Source organism: Diabrotica undecimpunctata, chromosome 9 (genome assembly GCF_040954645.1).
Source record: "Diabrotica undecimpunctata isolate CICGRU chromosome 9, icDiaUnde3, whole genome shotgun sequence".
Classification (NCBI taxonomy): Eukaryota; Metazoa; Arthropoda; class Insecta; order Coleoptera; family Chrysomelidae; genus Diabrotica; species Diabrotica undecimpunctata.
In genome coordinates, this window is record NC_092811.1 from 134,884,077 (window position 1) to 134,905,020 (window position 20,944).

At 32.4% G+C, this 20,944-nt stretch overlaps 1 protein-coding gene across 2 annotated transcripts; it reads left to right on the forward strand.

Annotated features, from left to right (window-relative positions):
• Window positions 1–2,130: 2,130 nt before the first annotated feature.
• LOC140450055 (popeye domain-containing protein 3-like) lies at window positions 2,131–20,371 on the forward strand. 2 transcript variants are annotated; one of them, XM_072543484.1, is made up of 7 exons: window positions 2,137–2,396; window positions 2,667–2,807; window positions 5,166–5,347; window positions 5,478–5,609; window positions 15,536–15,643; window positions 16,402–16,666; window positions 20,057–20,371. In XM_072543484.1, the coding sequence occupies exons 1-7, from the start codon at window positions 2,270–2,272 to the stop codon at window positions 20,263–20,265; spliced, it is 1,164 nt and encodes a 387-aa protein (XP_072399585.1). In that variant the 5' UTR covers window positions 2,137–2,269; the 3' UTR covers window positions 20,266–20,371. The 2 variants fall into 2 exon arrangements, with proteins under 2 accessions (XP_072399586.1, XP_072399585.1); XM_072543485.1 differs by lacking the exon at window positions 15,536–15,643 and having other exon boundaries at window positions 2,131–2,396.
• Window positions 20,372–20,944: the final 573 nt, after the last annotated feature.

The following is a 20,944-nucleotide window of genomic DNA, read 5'->3' on the forward strand; positions in this document are numbered from 1 at the left end:
TCAGTTTCCTTGTGCATTTGGTGCTGTTGATTGTACACATATAAGAATTCCGAAACCATCTGAGCATGGAGACGAATACTATAACAGAAAAGGTTACTTTAGCATTAATGTACAGGCAACATGTAATGCAAAAGAAGAATTTACTTCCATAGACGCTCAGTGGCCTGGGTCAGTACACAACAGTAACATAATATGGTGTTATTAGGTGATTCTGGTTATGGAATCAGACGTTGGCTGATGACGCCATACAGAAATCGCGAAACTCGTGAAGAAATTGCGTTTAACACACTTTTCAAGAAAGAAAGAGTCATAATCGAAAGGTGCTTTGGCCAACTGAAGAGAAGGTTTCCAATTTTGCAATATATGGTTAGAGTAAAACTAGACAGAGTTGCATCTGTTATTATTAGTTGTGCTGTACTTCATAATATATCAAAGTATTTATATGATCCACTTCCTGTCGATGAAGAAGAAGATGTCATGAATGACGAAGAAGAAGAGCAATACAATTTAGAAAATGACACTGAAAATGTTATGAGAAGGGGACTCCAACGGAGAGAAGATATCAAGCATTTAATTTACCAACTAAACATTCAATTATATAAATTGTTATAGTTATAAATTCAAAATTATATTCAAAAACTGTTGAAACAAATAAAAATATACAGGGTGTGTACCTTAAAAAATATATCATATTTCATAATTTATAACATTGTATATATTTTATCTAAATATAAAGAAATTTCGGGACCTTCGCTTTCGGGACCTTGGGTTTCGGGTAGACTTTGACGTAGCTTGTTCAATAAAAGTTGTTCTCGCTCGATCTGCATGCGCGTAAGTTTTAACTGCGCAAGAAGAACCAGTCTTTGTAGATCTGCTGTGCATAATTTTGCAGTCTTATCTGTTTCTTGCCCTTCCAGCTTATTTCTTTTTGCTTTTGATGTTGTAATATAAGAGGAAGGAGGAGGAGGTCTGACTAAAACGTGCCTTGTCTTCGCTGGTTTTTGCATTTCTACATTTTCCAATGGCTTCAATCCCGTTGTCGCCGATTCTTGCATTTTAATTAAGGAAATTTCCTTATTTTTTACTTATTAATGGCAACTGCGATTTATCAAATAAAACTTTGTGATTAGATAAAGCCTCTATGAAGCGCAAATTGCCACTTTGTTCTTCACCGACTTCGGAGTCAAGAGATTCATTGTCGTACTCGGAACTCATTTTTAACACTTTTACAAACGTGTGTCTGCTAATGGTTGTAATAAATAACTGAGTAAACTGAAAAATCTGTTGACAAAAATAGAATACGGCCGGTTTTTATAAGTTTTTTTTAGATTTGTGTTTCCTGTTTAAACTTAAATTTTTTAGTAAACACTTATAAGTATAAGCAAAATATTATTCATAAATTTTTCAGAATGTACTTAAACTCATAGCTGAATCTAATAAGATTGTACTTATACTATAACTAAATTCTTAAAGTAAACACTTATTTTTTATTCACACTGCTGACTCTTTCTTAACGTTCACCCCAACTAGAAGGATGGATCTTGGTTCAAAAACTGTCCACTTGGAATCAACACCGTATCTAAGTGGACAAAAATGTCAGCTGAAAAAATTGAAATAGACACAAAAAACAAAAAAACAAACCATTCTCATCGATCTTCAGCTGTGTCTTGTGTGTCTTGTGATTTAACTGTCAAAATTTAATTCGCGAAAATTGCCAGGCAATACACTTTCAAACTAGTCAAAAATATTGCTACATTTGGCAATGTTTTCTCTTTTATGATATTATATGCGAAAATATTTCCTCATTATTTGATCAATATTTGAATGAAGTTAAAGCCCTAATGTTATTCATTTCTTTCTGTTACTTTTAATTGTGAAAATTTAGAAGAACATAAGTATAGCACTGCATTAAACATACAAGTCTATACAATACTAAAATATTATAATAACTAAATACAAATTTTTTTTATTTCATATATAGTTGCGCCATCTGTACAGCCAAAGTTTATTGATTTCCTTATTTCAAATTTAATTTAAATTATTAAAAATTATATAATAAAAGTTTAGTATTTGATATAAATATAAATACATGTTTTAAATGTTGAAATAATATAAAAAATACTATTACAGCTTTTTCAACTTTTGGTCGCGCCATCTACACTGTCAAACTTCAACCAAAGCTCTGCAGTTTATTGATTCCTTTCCCCCAGACTGACTTGTGAAAATAGGGATATAATAGGACTATACTACCAGATATTTATTCAAATAAATGCCTTCCAATGCTGAAAGTGGTCTTCAACCCAACGAAGAACGATCACATACTTTATATGTTGGTCCTGGAATAAACTCATCATGGCCTACTGGAGAAAGAAATATTTCATACCACATTCCATCAGGTGAGTGCTTGTTATGTTTTTGTTTATGTGCTCAAAATTTGCTTTAAGTTTAAGAAATTCTAATCTATTCTTTCTTGAGTTTACCAGAAATATTTGCTCAATATAAAAACCTAAGACCTCTAAAAATAAAAAAAAAATAGTTTATGAATATAAATAAAAAAGTATGTAAATTTGTAAATAAAAGATTATATTAAATGTGATTTTGGTCCTTCAGCTCTTTATTTGTTGATTTAATCTCAAATTCCATTCAAAATGTTTAATTTTTTTTAGAAACTTGGTGGCCATGGTGTGATTATTGGAAAGACCCTCAGCATATTTTGTACCAACTCGCCAATTTTTGTTTTGTGCTTGCATATTCTTCAACATGCTCGAAAAGAGGTGTGCTCTTCATGCATTCTTGGTTGATCTTAGGTAAGCAACGATTTTTTTAAATCATTGTTAGTTGAAATCTAAAGAAAACGGGACAATATTCTTTGTTTTGTTATTGTTATTGTTGTTATTCTGTATAATGATTTTTTATTGTATTTTGCAATTAAAGTTAGTCATTTAATATTTTTCCTTTTTTGCATATTTCATCAATTATATCTCATCAATTTCGTTTTATTAATCTTCGTCCTCAGATATATCTGCAGTTTGTGTTCTATAGTAGTATATAGATATCATTTTTCTTGTAGTAGATTTAATAATAGGTACTTATTTATTATTAAAAATAAAATTTAATAGATGTACACAAATTAAAATCTACATCTTTTGTTGTTCTAACCTCTATATTATTACTTATCTATATATAGCTTATTACTATATCTCCCCTTTTCCCTTTTTTCACAGTATACTGCAACAGTATCTCAAGTTCTTGTCAGTATCACACTCTGTACTGAACTCTGAGCTTTACTACAACTAGGTGTATCATCATTGTCGTCACTTAAATTCAGATTTGTTTAATATCATGATCATGCTCAATTTTTGATTTACGCAAATAATAGCTATTTCTACCCAAGATACTTCCACAGTCAATCAAATAAGACCTTGGAGACTCATTGTTATTAACTATAATAGCCGAACTCCATTGGTTATTGTCTTTATATAAAATATTTTCACCTTCTTATAGTCAGGCCTATTCATCGTCTGCCCATTATAATACTCCTTATCAGTATTATTTATTTCTTCTAATTTTGGCCTAACTTCTTTGATATTATCATTTTGCTTTTAAACAAATAGTAATTTGTTGAAAACGAACTTAGTTTTCTGCCAAATAAAAGTTCAGCTGGTGACCTCTTAACACCGGTAATAGGAGTTTTACGATAGTTCATTAGAACAATCCACATCTGATTTTTTAATAACAGTTTTAGATATCTGTACAAACTTCTTAACGAAACCATTCGATCGAGGGTAATGAGGACTACTGGTTTTAAATTTAAACTCAAATTTATCTGCAAATCTTGAATATGTTTCCTGTGTGAGTTCATTTCAAATAGGTAAAAAGAAATAAGGATAATACTTACTTACAATCAATTTATTCTACCACTAACGACCAGTTTCGCATACTATAATTTGCTATGCATCTTCAGGTCAACGGTAGATGGTAAAATAAATGCTGAAAATATAATAACCCGTATTAGGGTGCTGTCTGGTACAGAATGTACAGCAATTATGCCAATATTAAATGTGTGTGATTATTAAATATGACTTTAAAATTGACTAAATAAAACAAAATAATATTTGGTTGAAAAAACAATCTAGTAATTGAAATTAGATAAATAAATATTACTTAGATGCCGATACATTTTATTTAATTTCAATTAATATGTTCAATTCAATTTAATTCAATTCAAGCGTTCATATGTTTTATTTTTTTTGGGAGCACAATACTTCTTAAATTCTGATACGACACTATCAAATTTATTTGGTTCTGGTATTTTGAGGATGTTATATATAATATATCAACTCCTTCCGATCCAATCATACTTAAAAACAAAGCAATTTTTACTCTCTCCGCTTTGTAATCTTACTTAGTTGCGATGAGAAACATTTCAAAATTTTGGTAAAACCTTCTAAAATTTTCACGATGGTTTCCCTCGTATTTAGTGGATTCTGACATTTTTTCTTCCATTCTGGATAATTGTACTTTTAGCTCTTTTACTGACTGCGCCAGGTAGTAAGAATCATTAATTATTAAACATTATATTTAATAAATGTACACAAACTAAAATCTACATCTTTTGTTCTAACCTCGTACTAAGTCACGCTTCTTCTTTTTTTTCCAATGGCTTATTACTACAATAACTCTAAGTAATGTTTTACCCATTCGTGCATTTTTATTGTATTTTTATTTTATTTTACACTTTCATGTCTAAAGTTCTTCAATGTTTTCTATGCCTCCCTTGCTTTTGAACTTTCCATGAAGCTATATATCTTTTTGTGTTTTTTGTGTGCAAAAATTGTTTTTTCTGCTTTTTACTACTTTTTTTGTTTCATAAAATTGCGTTCAGTATTTTCTTCTGTAGAAAAATCAGTAGGAAAACGCCAGTACTCATTGCTGAGACCTGAGGAGATGGTTTGAGCGCTTATCCGCACAAATCTTTCGTGCAGCAGTTTTCAAAGCTACAATTGTCATTTGGATCGCCCACCTTCAAAATGAGACGGGGCAATAAGAAGACTTTTATTCTGTTTTCTTAATGTTGTGATCACACATATTAAATAATGAAAATACATTCATATAGAGTAGTTATGAAAATATAGTCTTAAAACATTTTATAATTTTTTTTTCAGGTCTAATACTTTTTTCAACTTGGGCTTGGAATGTAATATGTGCCCCTGATGTCTTCACATGGAATTTTGCTTTTATGTTGATGAATATGGCGCAAGTTTTTCATATCTTGTACCAGTTAAGACCAGTGAAATTTGATCCAGAGCTTGAAGAAGTTTACCACACCCTCTTTGAGCCGTTTAAGGTAATGACTAATATAATATTGTATCGTAGTAGTTTTTTTTACAAAAATAGACAAAGAAATATTTGAATTTTGATTAGAAATTATTATCTTTTTGTTAAATCTGTATATGTATAGTACCGTTTTGTTTTAGCTTAACCGATTGCAATTTAAACGAATGGTAGGTGCCGATTTTGCACAGATTATGTCATTACATGCTGGTGAGGCATACGCCGTACAAAATCTAACAAGAACTGATAGATTAGGACTACTTTTATCAGGAAAGGTAAGTTAGTAAATTTTAGGTGTCATAAAGTAAAAAATATATTAATATAATAAATAATGTTTCACCTTCTCTTTGTGTCCAGGTCAATTGTTGCAGTCAATTTGTGCTTAATAAGTTTCCATTTTCACGCAATCTTTTTCTTTTCACTTCTTCCTAAATTTCTTTTCTACACTATTTGTTTTTTTTTCCGATTTTTCCATATAATTCTAAGTAGTGCATAGTTATAAGTTATATCTTATCCTCCTATCCTCCTATTCTGAGACTACTTTCTTTTGGCATTGTTAAGTTAAATATTATGTTTTTTATGGGATTAAGCCACAATTATTGGTTGTGATTGTGATGAAAATCACATTTTTAATTAAATAATATTTGACGTTTGGATTTTTACTCCATAAAACGTTCTTAAAAAAAGATTTTTTTATACAAATTATTTAGAAATGTGTATAACCAAATATTTTGTTATTGGTTATGTCATTTCAAAGTTGACATGTGTTGACATGTGACATTCAAAGTGTATATTATTTCAAAGTTAACATGTCTGACCTAGATCTTCTAGGCCAATAGTCCTAGTAGCTAAAACACATTTTGAGGCTGGTGTTATTACCATAGGAATATCAAATTCTGACTGCTTTTGTGTGTTTCATGTTATATGTTTGTGTAAAAAATATCATAGTTGTGATATTTTTATTTTTTATTTATATATTTATTTATATTTTTATTGTGATTTACCAGATCTACGTCAGACATGTCAACTTTGAAATAAAGTAACCAATAACAAAATTTGGGGTGCAGAACCTGAAACAGGTCTAACCTTCTACAAAGCTTACATAAAATCAATAATTGATTATGGTTATATACTTTATGGAACAGCCAATAAAACAAATCTACGTAAGCTGGATATTATACAAAACAAATCACTCAGAATATGCCTGGGAGCAATGAAATCTACACCAGTTGAACCATTAAGAGCTGAAGCAATTGAACCTCCATTAGAACTGAGAAGATCATTTTCAGCTGAAAAAATGATTATTAAGTCGCTAAAGAAAAAGTCACCATTCATTAGCAGTATATATAAGTTAAACGAATACGACCTAACTAAGCCTTTTTGGATTCATAAACACTCTTCTTCTATTTGTGATGGATTAAGAAATGTGACCTTAAAACCACAAACAAAGGTAGGGACCGACTACTTTGATTTTGATACTTTGTTTCCTGTGATGTGAATATACTCCTTTATTCGGGGTTACCATCATTTAATAGTATAGTCATAAATCAAATTTTAGAGGAACATCCAAACTACGTCACTATAATACACTGATGGGTCAAAAAACACCGATGGTACAGGTTGCGCTTTCGTTATACCTAAAGGTTACAGAAAAAATATAAGTTAAACAAAAACACATCTATTTTCACATCTGAGGCAATAGCAATTATAAAAGCACTAGAATATGTTCATCAGGAAGAGGATCAGAATGCTATAATCTTTTCCGATTCACCTTCCGTTCTTAAAATTTTAAAATCAAACACAAATACAACCAATTTTTAGCATCCAAGCAATACTTAAACATTTACAAGATCAAAATAAATACATAAAATTCTCCTGGGTCAAAGCATACGCAGAAATAACAAACAATGAAATTGCAGATCAAATTGCCAAAGAAATCACAGTAATGGGAGAACAAATAAATTACGCCACAGATGAACAAATAATCATAGCAAAACAGAGAATGATGAAGAATTGGTCCTATTTATGGCAAGAGTACAGCTTTACAAATCCAACACTTTACATCAGACTTGAAACCAAATTAAGGAGAAAACCTTGGTACAATGAATACGATTACAGTCGAAAGAGTATAACTACTATCAGCAGAATTAAGTTTGGTCACGCGTGTTATCGCACATTTGTTTAAAATAAAAATACTTGAGAGTAATCTTTGTGAAGCCTGTAATAAAATCGGTGACCTGGATCACATCTTTTTTGGTCGTTTAAAATATAGAACTCAATCTAGTAAGCTTTTCAGAAGACTTTAAAAATTAAACATTGAAAGCCCATATAATATACTGCATCTTCTTGCTTTAGACAGAAAAGAAATTTACGATTGTTTGCTGCCTTTCGTCAGAACAACGAATATACACATATAACCACCTTTGTTAATACCTGATGTCTTTCCTTAATTTATGTATACCTATCTGTCCGAGGCCTACCTTTTATCGTTTATAAAAATGCCCTGATCGGTCCCTGGGCGAGAAGAGTGTAATCCCTGTGTAATGCTTGTATTGTATCTGTTTTTAAAAAATTGTGTCTGGCTGTGTGAGTATATATCAAATATTAGTTATTTAAAAATGTGATTTTCATCACAATCACAACCAATAACTAAGGCTTAATCGCATAAAAAAATATAATATTTAACTTATCCTCCTACTAACGTTTTACAAATAACTTTTTTGTTTGTATTTTTTTCTTATACTCAAACACATTTGTTTTCCTTCTAGCGCCTTTTCAATGATGTTGGTGATTCTATGTACCTGATCTATCGTTAAATGACTCTCTCTAAAGCTAAACTGATGTGGCGGGATTATTCTCTTTTCCTTGAAGATGATATTCTCTTTCTTTAGTTTTTTTATTAGTATTTTTTTTATAATTTTTTTAAAGTAAAGGCAATAATGAAATATTTGATCGATATTTTCTTTTATCTCTTTCGCAATTTCTTTGGTATTAGTAGGTTTAATTTCCAAGAAATCTGGTTCAAAACTATTCACTTTGGCCAAGTCATTTGTTTGTTTGGTTGGAACGTATTTTCGAGATGTTGTATGTACAAAGATGTACAAAGCAGCTGGCTTTTTGAGCATTGATTCGAGCCCAGCTTCAGTCAGTGTTTTTGATTGGTGTGTTATATAGTATAGGTATTTTGAGCCGTTTGGTGGCCTTCCAGAGAGAATATTCACTAATTTCTTCAGCTGTTAACTTGCAAAGATATGTTCATTCTTGATGCGTTGTATTTCTTGCTCAAAATGTTGTGACGCATTGTTTAAACTTGTCTTGTCATTGAGAGATCTGGTTTGTCGCCATTAGCGACGTAATTTTCTTTTTCCAGAAATCAGATTTTCAATTTCTTTATCATTTTTTCCTTCTGTCTTAATAGGGATGATTGGAGTACTGTTCCATGTTGCTTGCTGAATCTGTTTGGTAAACAATTTAACTTCTGCATCTAACTGATTTTTAGTTTGCAAAGGGACCTAACGATTAACTAAGTCTTCTAGTTCACCTCTGAAGTTCTGCCAATCTGTCCTTGGATTAACCAATCTAGGAGGATCTCTTTCCATGTTATTTGGTCATTAATTGTAAGTAAAATGCAGGAATTATCCGAATTTATATACTAGGCCTTCTCAACGCTCAATACATTGCAGGCAATATTCTTAATTATGAAAAAATCAATCAGGTGGGGAATTTTATTCTGATCCGTTGGCCAATAGGTTGGCTTTCCAGTCGATACTACTTCACGGTTCAATTGTCTGCAGGCTTTTGCGAGCTCTCTTCCTTTAGTGGTGGTTAACCTTGATCTTTATTTAGTTAGTTTTGTATTGTAATCACCTCCGATAATGAATCTACTTAATTAGGAGTTTAAAAATGTTGTATACAAATCTGACTGTATTTTATGTTTTGGCGGGCAATATATAGCTGAGACTACTTGTTTAAAGGTATTAGTTTTGATTTTCACAGTCGACGATTGTATTTCTTCTGTTTGCCATCCTATCTCCTAATGTTGTTATGCTCTGTTTTATAATTATTGCGCTTCCTCCTTTGGCTGTGTTTTCTGAGTGGATAGTATAGTATACCAGAGATTCTGTAAACTTGATGTATGAGTCTTTAGTAAAGTGTGTTTTAACGATAAGGCACACATCAATCTTCTCTATATCAAGAACAGTTTGCAATACTTGGTGGTGTTTCATAAGGCTATTGGCATTCCATTTTAAAATTCTTGGGTGTCTAGCCATTTTTGATTTTAGGAATCGCTTGCCGATATATAAACAAAATTATAGAATGGCATCTGATAGGAAGAAGGAACAGAGGGAAATTTCACAGAAATGGTGTAACGTTGAAGTAGACGAGGCAATTGGTAGAAATGGAAATGTATAAGATGGAGATTGGCAGAATAGCGAAAGCTGGCGATAAAGCCATACGTTATGCTTCACCACGTTTACCTTGGATCTTTTTTTGAATGATCAAATGTAAAAGTTAATATTTTCCAGGATATCTCCATAATGTGGCCGAAGTATTCCAGCTTGCTTCTCTTTATTATATTGACCAATTGTGTTGCTTGGTTCAGTCGTCTAAGGACCTCCTCGTTTATGATAAGGTTATTAGCGGAGCGATAACAGCTAATTATACTTTGCCTAGTAAATAAAAAAAAAATCTTTTAAAAACAAAACTAGGTTAACGAGAGTGTTATTTGAATTTAAAATGTCGTTAAGAATGTTGATAAATGGTATTTAATTGTGTGACGGTTGAACTTCTCGCTCTGTTCTACTTGCACATGATTTATTGCAATCTAATTTTTTTAATTTCAATATATTTATTTTAATATTAGTTTTTGAAAAGTTTTTACATAACCTACTTTTCTATTTCTGGAATGTTATAAATGTTTAGGATGTTTTTATGTGTTATTCTTTTATCCCTTCTGCAAAACACTTTTGTTTATAAACAACAAAAGATGTAACCAACCACAATTAAACAAAGCTTTTGCTCCATTTATAAACATTAAAAAAATAGAAATTCTACAAAAGAAGTTCAATTAAAATATTGTAAAGTCTAATTTAGATCTAACTTCCTCTTTTACCTTCGAATATGAAGCAGTAAATTCGCAACATTGAAAGACATTATCGTCACGATACTTAACTAGATTTTAACGTGCCACTCGCTCTTATAACATGATAGTAATTGCTTTTAATTATCGCTTGTGGCTGTTTTGGATCTTTTCCTAATTGTGGTTGCGTGCAAAACGTCTGCTAAAATTAGCGAACCATGCGTATCCTTAAGTGATACGAGTGTAATTGATTTTCGATATAAATATGAAGAACATGTGGAAGCACAAATATAATAAAGGGTGATCTACTAGAATACTGTATTTTAATTATGCAAAACGAGTCATATACATGCAAGTTGTTGCTTTTCGTATTTTTGTGACAAAGTATAGACCAAAATAGACAAAATCTATACTAAAAAGTAGACTATTTTGTAACAAAAAAAAAGATAAACGTAAATGTATTGTCAATAACTACGACTGCATTGATCGATGGGAAATTTCACATTTGACCAGAATAATCTTCGAAAACCTTTAGAAGTCATTTCTTCATGGTGAAACAAATTTTATCAAGCCTTGATCAACAAACACATCCTTCACCTTCTTCAACACATGCGATAATGAAACGACGACCTTTACCAGTTTGAAATTTTAGTCCAAGCAAGCAAGCAATTTAATTTAACCCAGCTTGTGAGACTTGTTCGCCCTTAGAGAGACGTTCGGGTGTAACAATTCATTGGAGCGAGGTGCATTTACTCGTGTAAGATAGGAGTCACTCCACCACGTTCCAATGCTCCAGACCATCCCTTTCCCCACTTTAGCACTCTGATGTGCGATAGGGGCACAAGGGAGTATTGGGTAATAGTACTCCAACATGGTTCCCTAACCGATTCAAATTCAGCCTAGCGTTAATCGCTTTATTCCTCTTATCCTTTAATGACTTATCCGCGAAACTAAAATTGCTTGCTTGAGCCTCAAGCCACCGCTCAATACTAAGTCCGGTTCGGAGACTTGGTTCTCAAGAGTTTAGGCCCTACGTGTCCGGGTTTTTTGTTTCTGTTTATTTTTTTATTGGCTTTCGCCGGTTTTTGTTAGTGTTTTGTTAATTTTTCTGTTGGCCGAAGCCGTTTTTTATGTTTTTTGTTAGTTTTTTTTGTAGGATGTCTATAGAAAAATCTTGTTATGGTTTAGTTTGTCCTTACCCCTCGGGGCCCACACAGTGTGGCGATTTACAGTGTTTTTTGACTATTCAGAGCTAAGAACTATCCTCTGTTGATTTATTTATTTATTTATTTTTCCCTCTGCGGTTTTTGTTTTCTTTCTGGTGATAATTTTAATCCAGTAGAGTATAGAAAAACTTTCAGTAAACAACTGTCGAGTATTTGTAACCTGTTTATCTTGCTAAATTTATCTTAAAAAATCCCCTTCATTAATTTATGTTTTATCTAGAACAGGGGTCAGCATCTTTTTAAGTAGAAAGTGTCAAAAGGGTTTAAAAAGCCACACAATTTTTTCTTGCCATTAATACATGTTGACAGCCATTTGAGCCTTTTAACTCTTGGAACTGTAAGATACATTGTTGCCACCTTTGACTAGAAAGGATACAGCCTTAGGGGCGTTCAGGTCAGGTTCAGTTCGAATAAGTGCGTCAACCAAATGTCCAAACCTGCGATTCCTCTCGTACTGAGCAGGATTATTATCGTCACGACGAATCATCAGTAGGGTAAAACTAACCTGTCTCACGACGAACAATCCAACGCTTGGCGAATTCTGCTTCGCAATGATAGAAGGAGCCGACATGGAAGGATCAAAAAGTGACGTCGCTATGAATGCTTGGCCGCCACAAGCCAGTTATCTCTGTGGTAACTTTTCCAGTCCCTATGCATACTGAACATCAGGATCGAGCCAGCTTTTGCCCTATTGCTCTACACAGATTTCTGTCCTCACTGAGCTGTCCTTAGGACACCTGCGTTATTCTTTGACAGATGTAGTGACAAACCTTATCGGAACCACGAAACCGACGAACGACACATCGCGACGAAACGTCACTCCGTGCCCTTGGCTCAAGAATACCGTGACAGTCGCCGCCTCGTCAGCGAACGATGCACACGTTTCGCCTTTTAAAGAAACGATGAAAGTAGTGGTATTTCACCACCGATGTTGCCATCTACTACTTATGCTACACTTCTCATGTCTCCTTGCAATGTCAGACTTGAGTCAAGCTCAACAGGGTCTTCTTTCCCGCTAATTTTTCCAAGACCGGAACTAATGTGTACTGATCAAAGGAGGCAAACATACTCTTGAAATATTGTGTTATAATATTTTTTTAACAACAATATGTTAAGTTGGGACACCTCTTATGATTTAACTGTCACAAGTTAATTAATAATTTAGTTTTCCATTATAAAACATCATTTCCTCTAATTTTCCAATTGTTTATTAAATTATAAACAAATCCATTGCTATCGTTAATTCGAATAGAAAACTATGAATTTTAACTTTAATAAAGATCGATTTTCCTTTCGATAAAGATTGCAATTTCCTGTCTTTAAAATGGAAGCTAAATTTAGCTCACAAATACACGCGAAGAGCGTTAAAACAATGTTTCTTAGCCTTGGAAATTAGGAGCGTACTTTCTCATCACAAAAACTTCTTTGGAATAATTTACTTGAAATATTTTTTAATTTGCATCATTAGTATTAGGCTAAAACAAGAAGAGTCAATAATTTATTTATTTATTTAGTTATACTCCTTGAACATTATTGAAAGTACAATTTTATTGAGAGTAAATAATAATGTCTTCCAAAACAAAATTAGAGAAGGTAAAGGTTTGGTTTTTTAATTTTACATAATATTTGATTACCTAGAAATTGAAAATTTAATGTTTACCATTTAAAAAATAGCAATAATTGGGAAAAAAGTGTAAAAATTGGAGTTTTTCCTTTAAATGTTTTTGATATCTTAAACATAATTTATAGCCTGTATATTCCGCCTAGAAAAACTTTAATAAAACAACTGAAATGTGTGCTAAATTGAGTTGGTTAAATATTTTGTATAGTTTGTAGAGAATCGGTTGTATAGTTTTTGCGTAATAATTTTATTGCAAAATTATTATCCAATCCGGGGTAGATTAAAAAAATTTTAAACTATAGACGCCTAAAGTCTACAGTGCTCTATTTTGTTTAAAAAACCATTTCTTAGATTAACAATTACATTTTAGTATTTCTAGAAACCTAACCTAGCATCAGTTTACTGTTTTTGTTTCTAGATTTGCATTTTCTACATACGTAATTTGTAACTGTATGTTACATTTTCTTCTAATGTCTTTACTTCTCTTTCGATGTTCCAGCGTATTTCCTGTAATTCTTCTCAGTACTCTTATCTCGGCCGTTTCCAGTAACTTTTGCGTTGTGGCTGTGTCGAGTCTTGTTTCTAAGGCATATGTCATTATTGGTCTTACACTGTCTTTATAAATTCTTAACTTTATCTCAGTGTTAATTTGTCTGTTTCGCCATATAGTGTTATTATATGCCAGTCAATACTGATGCCATTAATTTCTATTTTACATCTGGTTGGTTCTTTGCTGACTACTATCGTTTTAGTTATCTGAGATGAGATTCTCATATTAAATTCTTTTGCTCTTATGTTAAATCTGTGGACCAGTCTTTGCAGACTATCTTCATCTTGGGCTATTAATATTGTGTCGTCTGAGTATTTTTTATTTCTGTGTTTCCTCTTCCTTTGTTAACGCTTTTGATGATTCCATCCATGATCAAATTGAAGAGCATTGGGCTCAATGAATTCCCTTGTCTTATTCCGCTGCCTATTTCCATAGTAAACAATAGTTTTCGATAGTTTTTATAATATTCAGGAGAACTTCTCTATAATACGGAAGATGGATTACATCTTTGAGTCTTACTCTATCAAACCCTTTCTTTAGGTCAATCAGACAAAGAAATGCTGGTCTATTATACTAGTGATTTCTCAGTAATTTGCTTTATAACGAATATTGCATCTGTGCACGATCTTCCTCTACGAAAACCCTGTTGTTCACCTGCTAAACTTATCCTCTAATTTATTAGCACTAGTAAAATGTTAAGATTTAGCGTAGTATTTAACAAGTTTATACCTTTATAGTTTTCTGGCTGTTTTTTATCTCCTTTTTTGAATTGTAGAATTAGTTCGCTCGTTCTCCATTCTTACGGTATTTTATTGTGTTTAATAATTTTATTGATTAATGTTGTTAATTGTTCTGTCATTACTGGTCCACAATATTTCAGTAATTCGTTTGGTGTCCCGTCTTTACCTACTGCTTTTCTGTTCTTCAGGTTTACAAGTATTTTCCGAACTTCCTGTACATTTATATATTTATTTGTGGTAATTTCTGGTGTTTCCGGTTCTAGCGTCGTTTGTTCTTCCTCTGCATAGAGCTTTTTTAGGTGGTCAATCCCCGTATCCTTTTCTATGTGTTTTGGTTCTATTAGTTCCTTCTCCTTCGTTCTTTGACCTCTTATGAAGCGCCATATTTAATTTTGCAGACCGTAAAAATCATATTCCATTTCTTTCGAAAAGCGTTCCCAGTGATCATTTTTTATTTTTACAAGTGCATGTGTTTCGTTCCTAATTGTCTTGTAATTATGGTATGCCTCTTGTGTTTTGGTTGTCATGTATTTCAGGTAAGCTTTTATTTTTTGTTCACATTTTTCCTTCACTTCTGTACAAAACCATGGAGTTCTTCGCCTTAGGAACGATTTATTTTTATTTATATTTCTTTCAGCAAGAACTTTCTTGGAGGAGGCTAAGATATACTTAATTTTTCCCAGCTTTCTTCGACTCCTTCACTTTCTGTGATATGTGTTTCTGCTTTTTTCGGTTATTCTTTTTTAGAATAGGTATCTTGTGAAGTCATCCTGTAAGCTTTTAACTTTTATCTTTGTGGTGAATTCTGGTGTGTTGTTTTCACATTTATGTATTTCCATTCGGATTTTGCAGACTACCAATTTACGATCCCTTGCTATTTCTGCTGATGTTAGTGCTCTTACATCCAAGATTTAAGAGGGCTTTAACTCTCTAATCGACAGAATATAGGTCTAATTTATATACATAATTTAAAAATTTTTTTAGGTCAATGTATTGTCTGACAACCAATTTTTGCATCCTATTCTTCCGTGTGAATTTTTAGATTCACCAGAATTTGAGTCAAGCAGAAATACAGTCGATGATAAATTTAAGGTAAGAATAGTCATTTTCTTTGCTTTTATCATGTGATTCCCTACTTATACATGATCCTATCTTGAGTCATAACAATATTAATTTCCTTCACAGACATGCATAACACTATCACATTGTTAATTTAAACAAAAAGACACAAGAATATTTATATACCTTTGTTGTGTGAGGAAGAACGTACAAACACACTTAGTGGAAGGATATAATTTATCTAACATAAAACCTTCTGTTTCTGTTAAAGATGCAGAGCATTTTTGCGCAGGCATCCACCATTTATTGTCTTGTCAAAAGTAGGTATTTACTGTAGATTTCAGTAGAATTGACGAATACTACGTAGCCATGACATATTAACATCCTAGACCTGTCTTGTCGTCAAATTATAAAAAAAAAAGAAACGAATCCCAAAATACCTTAAACATCTTGTATAAAGTGACTAGATATACGTGCTTGCTGCATTTCTTAGGAGGAAGAGGACTAGTGGTCTGTTTTAACAATTGAGAAGCCTTTACAGAAGGCAAGAAAAGACTGATACAGTAGATTTTAGTCGTATTACAAGTCGCAGTGTAAATTTTTCTTAAAAGTACTAACTTACTAAACATCTCTTATCTAACCATCACCAGCTCCTCTTTAACCTTATTCTGCTACTTCCTTCAGCGACTTCTTCATTTAATATGATATGAAAGTTTTTTTTTTTCTATAAAAATAGCTAATGGTAATTCAATGTGTGAACTGAAAAATATACTTTGTTTATTGTTTTACAGGTCTCTATAGTGGCAGCTAGCACTTGCAGATATCTGTATTGGCAGCGGAGTGCTTTGGAATACTTATTTGTTAAGGATAACTACATAGCCACGTTATTAACAACATTAATAGCACGTGATATCGCGACCAAATTGTACGCCATGAATAATAAAATAGTAACAGCTAAAGGTTCTCATCTGGATATTCGACTTCCTAGTATAACGTCCTCGTTAACGTCAGGGGGAGAGTACAAATCTCCAATTCGGTCAAAAAAGGCTAACGGAGGTAAGTAGGAATCAGTACGAAATTATTTTAGAAAGAGTATTATACAATTCTTTACAAAAAACTCTCTAGCGTTTCAATTGTTTATATTTGCTTTCTGAAAGGAAAAGTTGTAAAATACTTTTCTACTGTTATATAAATCTTAATTTTAAAATTTAGTTTAAATAGTACTGACAAATATAAAAGTCCTCGGTTTTCTTTCGTTCAGAAAACTTTACTGGTTTTGGAAATGCATGTCTTCACAATTTTTTTTCTTTGTTTTAGCACGTATAGCTTTTTGCCAATTGTCAAATGAAATGTTTTATATCGAGTCATTAACTTAACATAAAACTATGATAGCAGTTATTTTCAAACTGCAGTATAAAAGTTTTTTCCAGTTTTTTGTCTAATCAAAATATATTTCTTTTCTTACTTTTTTTCCTTGATATCTTATATTAAACGTGGTCCATTAATTTTGTATAGCTCCCATGCAAGAAATAAATAATACAGACCATTTCAATAGACTATTTTTAACTCATGAAATGTCATAGCAACGCCACGTTTCCTACTGACAAATGATTCTCATTTCTGCCCATGATTTCTCAGTGACAAAATTATGACATATCCGTCACGAATGTGTCTGGTAATTCTATTGTTGTCAGTTTGACAAAGATCATTAAGACGTAATCAATTTTGGACAGATATATTGAAACCAGACGAAAAATCAAGATTTCAATGCCAGTCAGGTGAAGAAATAAAGAAATTGGTTTCGGAAAATATCCCATTGAACACGCAGAGGTCCAGAAGCTCTATTTGGCCCAATTTTCGGAGTTCCTACGGGTAAGAAATTTAACGCTTGAAAGATGTACTACCAGAATGAAACTAGCACTATACGACGAATACTATAAAGAGTCGTTTGTAAAGTCAATGTGGAATACTACAGCAAAAATGGTACAAGAAAAATATTTTACGGAGTACCGCTTAAAAATCGACCCTTTCACAGATATATCTTTTAAATGTGCAAAATTCAGTTCAAAGGCATTATCTACCGAAGAACTATTAAAAATTATCCAAAGCTACAATGAGGAAACCCCCGATGGAGCACAAAAAAGTTTTTTCACCTTTGCTCATTTGAACTTGCTTGGAGAGGCAATGAGGCCGTAAACTGCAAGATTCACTTTTTCCAGAAGGAATTTGATGTTAGGGGAGAATTTACGGGCCGAATTGAATATAACAGCATTTTTTCCAAAACAAATCAAGACGTTTCAAAAAGTTGTAAGCAGCAAATGGATAGTAAGAAATTCATCAAACGAAAATGTATGCTCAGTTAGATTATTTTTGAAGTTAATAGAAAAAGGGGACCAAAGATTTTATCAAACAGACTCTTTCTTACCGTTCACTCCAACCGAAAGGATGGATCTTGGTTTAAAAACTGTCCACTTGAAATCAACACTATATCTAATTGGACAAAAATGTTGGCTAAAAAAATTGGAATAGACACCAAAAAACGTAAAATAACAGACCATTCTCATCGATCTTTAGCTAAGTCAGCCTTGTTCAAGCAAGGTGTTTCTGGACAGGAGTTAATTAAATTAACAGGTCACTCAAATGCAAGCTCTCCAAAACCATATCTGCAGCTGGATTAAAGTTACCACAAGTTGATCGAAAATCGCAGAACAACAAATAAAGCTGGACCTTCGAGTTCCTAAATGCTACAAGTCAATAATACTCAAAATCATGCTTTGGTAGAAAAGAATGGACAAACTACTACAGCTTATAATAATTGTACATTTTATATTGCTAACAAATACATAAAGATTTTGTTTCGTTGATATGCTGCATTAATTGTCTCGTGAAATAGTCTTATAAAATATCATTCGAGAGAAAATTATTTACCGGAAAAATTTTCTTGTGGTTTTATTCAAGTTTGTTGCCTTTTGGTAATTGTCTCTTATGAAATTTTGACAAAATCATTCAACTGATGTCTCGTGATTTAACAGTCAAAATTTTATTTGCAAAATTGCGGCAACAAACTTTCACACCAGTCGAAAATATTGCCGGCAAAATTTTCTTTCTTATGATTATATACGAAAAAATACGAAACAAAAGTAAATGCAATGGAGATTTAAGAAAGATAGGGAGAAGAAAAAGATATATTATATGACGAAGACATAAACGGGAGAAAAATGTCAAACCAATAATGGGAAATATAAAACAATAATAACTAAGGTGGGATGGACAGATTAACAAAATCAAATCAAAAACTTGCAAAATAAGTTATTTACAAAAATCCACAATGTTCCTTTATACAGGTGTTCATCATCATCATTGACTCCATAACCCATGGTGGGTCTTGACCTGCTCAAGGATAAGTCTCCATTATCTCCTATTCTTCGCCTTGGCTTTCCAGTTTCGTACTCCCAACATTCTCAAGTCTTCCTCCACCTGCTCCTTAAATCGTGCTCTGGGTCTGTCTCTCCTTCTCACTCCATCTATTCTTTGGTTATAAATATGTTTTGGCGGCTCCATCTCATTCATTCTCTCTATGTAACCTAACCACCGCAGCCGGTTTATTTTGATGGACCTAATAATATCAAATTTGTCATACAGGCGGTAAAGTTCGAAATTATAGCGCCTACGCCATAATCCGTCCTCCTGTATTCCTCCATAGATACGCCGGAGGATTTTACGTTTAAAGCATCTTAAACGTTCTTCATCGCTCTTTGTCATCGTCCATGTTTCCGACGCGTAGGTCAGAATGGGCTTGATAAGAGTTCTGTATATCACTAGTTTCGTTCTTTTTGTAACTAGGCTTGTTGTTAAAAAAATTTTAATCCATAATAGGCTCTATTTGCCAGATATATCCGTCTGATAATTTCTGCACTTACTGGATTATTCTGATTAATTTGTGAGCCTAGGTATATAAACTCTCTTACTCCTTCGAAAGTATATGTTCCGATCGTTAGATCTTCGGGTTGTGCTGCTTGTATATAATTTGATACTTTCACACTTACTTACTATACAGGTGTTACTTCCCTAAAAACACATAAAAGACAGATTATTGTACTCCACAAAAAACACATTAATAAAATTGGTTTATAATACGGGTGTAAGAACCCGACAATTTGGTTAGAGTTGAGCCACCAAATATGATCTTCTCTTATGCAATCACACCATAGGATAGCTTTGTAAGCTGAAAGCGCTCAGCTAGAAAATAAATTTAACACACATTAGAAATATTTTTCTTTTCCATTTCTTGATTTGTCATAAGAGTGTATAAAAACATATCAGTCTTTTTATTTAAATCAAAAAGAAGAAAAACAATACAGTATATTCAATATTTTGGTTTTTCGAACCAGACTTCTCTAAAATATTCCTCTTAATGCAATTTACAGAAAATTATTTCTTTTGCAGGCATTGGATTTAATCCCGATTCATTCTACAATGAAGTATCCAAAAACAAATTCCGAGAAAATACGGGTATGCCACAAAATTGCTATCTCAGTGAAATGGAGCCCCTGACTGAATGTCCATCTGCAGATGATCTAACTTCTAACGACGTGGAGAGTTGGCTGGAGACTAGCTCTAAGTATCACAGTTGTGAAATTGTTGATATGGATTAATTTTATTTTATTCTATTTTTAAATTTATTAAAAAATATGTAAGGAGGTTGGTGAATTATTTTATGTACTTTTTATTTTAAAATTGAGTCGAAATTTGTAAAATTTATGATAATAAAATATTTTTACCAAAGTTAATTTTCTTTTTTATTTAATGTCGAAAAAAATGGTTTACCATAATTACCTGAGTAGTATAAAAGTAAGATGAATGAAGAAGCAGTATTTTAAAAGGTCTATATAAAACATCAAGGCAAAATGTGAGAGATGTAACGGGAGAAAAAAACTAATCGACAAATACAGTAGAAACAGAGATATGTGATAATCAATTAAGATTTATACAAGATATTGATATGGCATGCATTGATAGTTAGAAAGAATGTGTATCTGGTAAGGTCAGTTCTTCTTCTGAAAAGATTTGGGATTCCCTATAGAACTAATTGTAGCAACCCATATCTTTTGCTGTTCCTCACGATATCATCGAGGTATTTGATATTCGCTGTTTGTATTGTCGTCAACAACTCTTTTATTTTTGTATTCTTAATAAAATGACCTGATTAGTAAGGTGATCGGTATAGGATTTTTTCAGGATTCGACGATAGAGCCACATTTCGAAAGCCTCAATTTTCTTGCAGGTAGCGTCTTTAAGAGTCCACGACTCAACTTCATACAACAGTATAGAAAA